The 5843-nt window shown below is 44.5% G+C and overlaps 1 protein-coding gene across 1 annotated transcript; it reads right to left on the bottom strand.

Moving 5' to 3' along the window:
• Nucleotides 1–2416: 2416 nt before the first annotated feature.
• LOC136837892 (uncharacterized) lies at nt 2417–2881 on the bottom strand. Its single transcript, XM_067102774.1, has one exon. The coding sequence runs from the start codon at nt 2879–2881 to the stop codon at nt 2417–2419; it is 465 nt and encodes a 154-aa protein (XP_066958875.1).
• Between the last annotated feature and the right edge of the window lie 2962 nt (nt 2882–5843).

Consider the following 5843-nt stretch of genomic DNA (forward strand, 5'->3'; position numbering starts at 1 on the left):
TCCAACATTATTGCGGCCTGGGATGATATTCTGCTCTTAGCACGTTAACCTAATTGCATTCACATAATTATGTAATGGAGCATCGGTGTTTCACCTTCGGAAAAAGCTTTGGATCAGGAAATAATAGAATAGAATAGGATAGAACAAAATACAGAACTTAGGCCAAAGGCCAAGCGTTGGGACCTGTGATGAGGTCATTCAGAGTTGAAGGGGAATTTGACAGTAAAAAGGCTTTAAAGGGTAACAGGAGGAAAACCTCACAGTTGCACTATGAAACATCTGTTAGGAGAGGGTGAAAAATAAGATGGAAGAAAGAGACTATGAACGGAGGTACGGTAAATGGAATGAAAGGGGTTACAGCTAAGGACTAAAAGGATGCTGCAAAGAACATTGATTAATGCCTACAGCGCACTGCGTGAGGTGCACTGACGGCTCTACCCCCATCAAGAAATAATTCATCAGCGAAGCCTCTATTTGAGTGGGAGAGCAAAGGAACATATTCGCAAAGAAATTGAGATCATAACGATAGTTAAAACCTAAATATTCTTCCGGAATCCCTCGGCAGCCAGTTGATTTAGCCTGAATGTCGTCTATCTCGGATTTCTACCTGAGATTATAGTTAAACTCTTTTTTCTTGTGCTGAAGTGTTGGTTTTTTTTGTTAATGAAAAATGTTGCGTTGTGAGAGATCTAGCAGAGGTTCGTCGAATTTCATCAAATGATTTTGCTCGTTTTGATTTAGAAAATCTCTCTCTCTCTCTCTCTCTCTCTCTCTCTCTCTCTCTCTCTCTCTCTCTCTGTGATTGTTGTAGTCTTCACTCTCCCACTTTCTGATTGTTGTAGTTTTCACTCTCTCTCTCTCTCTCTCTCTCTCTCTCTCTCTCTGTTTTTTATAATCTTCATTCACTGCTTTGTCGCCCGCTGGCGCTCTCTCGCTCCCTGCTTTTTCCTTCACTCCCTTTATTTCTCCCTCTGTGATTGTTCTCTCTCTCTCTCTCTCTCTCTCTCTCTCTCTCTCTCTCTCTCTCTCTCTCTCTCTCTCTGTTTTTAAAACTTCATTCACTGTCTCGGCCCCAGCGCTCGCTCGCTCGCTCTCCTATCTCTCTAATTGTTTTATCCTTCTCTCTCTCTCTCTCTCTCTCTCTCTCTCTCTCTCTCTCTCTCTCTCTCTCTCTCTTTTCAATTAATGCATCTGTCTGCCCCAACCAGTCCCCTTAATCATGCACGATTTTCCAACTAAATATGGACCCCAAAATCCAACCTTTTCACTTTTCCCGGAATAAATGAGAACCTGTTTGTCCTCGCACACCTGATGAATTGCGCTGTCATTGAGCCCTCATAAATTATTTGGGATTTCATTTAAGATGGCCATATGCTGTGATTTCTCATTATAACGGCGGTTCTACCCTACTTCTTACCTCTTTATCCCTTGTACTTTTGCGTGATAAAGTTTCATTTTGACTGAAAATTGTAAGTTTCATGAGTAAAATTCTTATCTCAGTTTTTCTGTTCAGTATAGTAATTGGCTTCCTCGGCTCACCAAATCTTCAGTATTTACTCGAACACTTTTCCTCCCTTTTAGAGGTTGGATTCGAACCCACACGTAAGAATGAATGGATTATAAAATTTAGGCCAAAGGCTAAGAGCTGGAACCTTTGAGGTTATTCAGTGCTGAAAAGGAAATGAGAGTGAAATTGGTTTAAAGGAGTAGCAGGAGGAAAACTACTCAGTTGCACTATGAAACAATTATTAGGAGAGGGTGGAAGTAAGGTTGAAGAAAGAGAATATTGTAGAGAAGGCACGAGTAAGAGGCTGCATCTAAAAGCTATTCAAACAACAAACAGACAGGTCAATAGCTCTTGTGAGCAGAAATGTAGTGCCTAACACGAGGCAAACAAAACAGAGGTCAGAGTACGGTCACTTGTGTTTGTTGAAGGGTAGAAAGATGTACATAAACCAATATACAAGGCACAAATGAAGTTATGATACATATAGCTGGAATGCTGACATTGTAATGCTTGTGACAAGAATGAAACATTTAACATAATATTAATATGAATGATAATATATATATATATATATATATATATATATATATATATATATATATATATATATATATATATATATATATATATATACAGCAGATGTGTGACATCTACTGTGTTTCTTGTATGTGTGTGCTTGGCACGCAGAGATGCTCATTGTGAAGACACCAGCCCTGCCAGGTAAGATGGATGGCGTGTGGGTCATGTGGGACTCTACAGGACTCCCTCCCTTGGAGAGGCCTATGGTTGTAGGTCGGTGTCTGGGAGGTATGCTGGCTTTAGGAGGTTGATGGAGACCCAGGTAGTTCTGCAGTCCACTGTTATCTGGCAGGCTTTGTGTCTTCTCTGGATGATACGGCATGGTCCTGATTAGGCTGGAGAGATGGGGTCTCTGTGTGCATCTATCCGTATGAGCACATTTTGCATTCTGCTGTTCGTTGGGAAGCACACTTTTCTAGCCATGTGGTAAGTCATCTTGGCCGACATTATTCGTTCTAATGCTTTGTGGGTGTCGGATTTGGATGTTGGGCTCATTGGATGTTGAAAGACGTCTGCTGGCAATATTAATGATTGGCTGTACAGGGCTTCTGCTGGAGATGCTTTGAATGCCGTGTGTGGTGACGTTCTCAGGCCCAGTAAGACCCAAGGTAACTCCTTTCTCCAACCCCAGTCTTGACATCTAGCGGTGACTGATGCTTTCAACGACCTGTGTAGCCTTTCAATGATGCTGCTAACTTCTGGGTTGTAGGCCATTGTGTGTATTATCTTTGTCACCAAACTGTCTGTGAGGGCGTTCCATAAGGCGGATGTGAAGTTGGCCCCCCTGTCACTCATGATGATCTACAGAACTCCATGTCTGCTGACCCATCCGATGAGAGCTTGCACACAACTCTCCGCCATCTGGTATTTCTGTCGACGATGGGGAACAGATATCTGTACTCCTTGGAGGGGGTAGAGGTCCCACTATGTTGACGTGGATGTGGGAGAGTCGACAGTGTGTGGTGTGAAACTCTCCTAATCAGCTCTCCATGTGCCTTGTTATCATTGACGTATGACATGGAAGGCATTCTCTTGTCCAGTTTTTCATGTCCTTTTTCATTCCCCACCAGATGTACCGCTCTGCTAAAATTCGGGCGGTTGCCCGGCCTGATGGGTGGGACGGGTTGTGGCAAGTTTGAAGCCTTTCTTCTCAGGCCTTCTGACAGGTAGGGATAAGGGTGGGTGTCCAATACTTGTTTCACAGGCGATGGTCGTCTCTCCATTGTTGATTGATGGGTTGCTCCACATAAGGGCGGGGTTGTCCCACCACAGTCGCTATGGGTCCATGTTGTCTCTTTGCATCTCTGCTATTTCGGGATAGGCTATCCCAAGCTGGATGGTGTTGACTCAATTTCTTGAAAGTGCATCCGCCACGGTGTTTGCTGAACCCTTCAAATACTTGGTGGTGAAGGAGTGTTCATTTATTGCTGATAGGTGATGCTGTTGTCATGCTGACCATGTGTCTGCTGTCTTTATGAAGGCATGCACCAAGGGTTGATGTTCATTTGTATGACGAACTGCCATCCTTCGAGCATGTGGTGGAAGTGACGGATGGCTTTGTGGACTGCTAGGAGCTCCCTGTCAAATGTGGAGTACTTTTGTTCCACTGATGTTATGTTCTTGATGAAGAATGTCAACAGCTGATGACCATCATCTGTGCTTTGCTCTAGTACCCCACCCATCACCGTGTTACTTGCATCAGCTGTCAAAGTGAGGGACCTATGGAGTAGAGGAGAGATTAATGTGGTTGCAGAAGTTATTGCTTTTTTGCTGAAAGAAATGTATTATCTTGAAATGCTGACCAACTTAATTTTTTAGGTTTTCCTTGTAGACATTTATAGATTGGACTCATGATTTTAGCAATATTTGGGATAAATCTATGATAATGATTAATTAGCCTTGAAAATTCTTGTACTGCTTTAATTGTTGTTGGTTCTGGGAAGTCAGTAATTGCTTTTACTTTCTCTGGGAGGGGTTTAATGCTGTCTAGGCTTATTTGATGCCACAGGAATTCCACCATTTTCTTTGCCCATTCCCACTTGTCTTCCCTTACTACGATTCCATTTTCTTTAAGTATTTGCAGCACCCTTTTGACATCCTTAAGATGTTGCTTGAGGTTGGGCTAAATATGAGGATGTTGTTGACACAGACCATGCAGAAGGGAAAGTTGCCCAGCAGTTCATGCATAAGTCTTTGGAAGGTTGCCCCCTGCATTCTGAAGGATGGAACAGCTGTAGTTGAATGTGTAGGTGCTGAAGATCGCTTCCTTCACTACTGGAACTTGGAAGTATCCCTTTAGCAGGTCTATCTTGGTGAAGATCTTTGCTTTGTTTATTTGGTTGGTTATGTCTGCTATGTTTGGCAATGGGTATCTATCTGGCTTAGTTTTGATGTTTGGCTGCCAGTAGTCTCTGCACGGGCTCCATGTTCCATAGGGTTTTGGTACCTTGTAGAGGGGGGGATGCCCATGGGCTGGGGACTTTTTGGCATATTCCTGCATTCTCCATTTCCCTGAACACTTGTTTGTCATAGGCAAGTTTCTCTAGGGCTAACCATCTGAAGCATGCGTGGACGGCAGGGTGCCTTCCATTTCTATATGGTGCTGGGTGTTGTGTTGTTTTGCTGGTTTGGTTAAGTTGTGCTGCAGGTCATCTTTGAAAACCTCTTGGTAGTCTTGTAGAAGTCAGCATATCTCTGGCAGTGGGGTAGCTGCTGCGATGGGGCCTGTTTGTCATCTCTGCTGTTGTGGTGACGATGTGGTGGTGGGTTGTTTGCATGGCTGTTGAGGAGATAATACAGGAGCTATTTTCAGGATCAGTTGTTTTGGTGCTACATCCACTAGCAGGTTGTGTACTTTTAGGAAGTCTGCTCCTATTCCACTTCCCATACATCTTGAGTGGTGCTTCACTGGTGGTGGATACGTGTAGGTTGGTGGGTGGGGCGGGGTCGAGTCATTCGTGAGGGTTGGCTTGTACCGATGATTTGCATGCCCCGGTGTCGACAAGGAATTCTGTGTTTGACCTTTCGTCCCTTACAAGGAAACATGTGGAGCCCTTGCATTCATATCTGGAAGAAAGACAGTGGTAAGCAGGCGCAACTTCTCTTACAAGGCAATTGGTCTGCTCACCACTGACATTTAGTCGTTTGGGTCATGGATGTGAACCTCTTGCATGCTTTTTTTTTTTAAACAGGCAGCCTTTTCCCAAATCTCCAATGGAAGAAGCACATTCCCTCTGGTGGTTAGCCTTTCTTCTGTTTGGTCTTCCCCTTGATGAATTGTTTGGGGAAGCTCCGCTTGTGGATGAGGGAGGCAGGTCCCTCTAGGTAGCTGTCGGATTCCATGTCGGTTGACTGCTGAGACTGTCAGGCTCCTGCTATACTCTGCTGTCTTGTGGGCCACGTGTACTGCGATGACCAATTTTGAGAATTCTTCGATGGGCATGGTGGAGGCATTGGGCATGGCCGCCACTGTTTGGTCGGCCAGTTTTGTGAGGAGGACCTCTCTCACAAGATCCAGGGTTGACTTGGGTTGGCCATCTGTAGCGGGTAGCATTGAGCCGTTGAAATTGCTTCTAGACATGCAATGGGCTCTCGTCTCGTATGACTGCCCCCATGTTGTTCAGGAATAATTCTTGGCTCTTAGGGTGGGTGGTATGCTGAAGGATGACTTCAGCTGATCCTTCAGTGATTCATAGGTGACAGGGGTTTGAAGTTCTGCCAGCCATCCTGCGACTTGCTCGAAAACTTTGTCTGGCAG

Source organism: Macrobrachium rosenbergii, unplaced genomic scaffold (assembly GCF_040412425.1).
Source record: "Macrobrachium rosenbergii isolate ZJJX-2024 unplaced genomic scaffold, ASM4041242v1 13875, whole genome shotgun sequence".
NCBI lineage: Eukaryota > Metazoa > Arthropoda > Malacostraca > Decapoda > Palaemonidae > Macrobrachium > Macrobrachium rosenbergii.

What these genes read in the sequence shown, in the direction of transcription:
- LOC136837892 (XM_067102774.1), bottom strand. Translation starts at nt 2,881, where the DNA reads ATGAGTGACAGGGGGGCCAACTTCACATCCGCCTTATGGAACGCCCTC.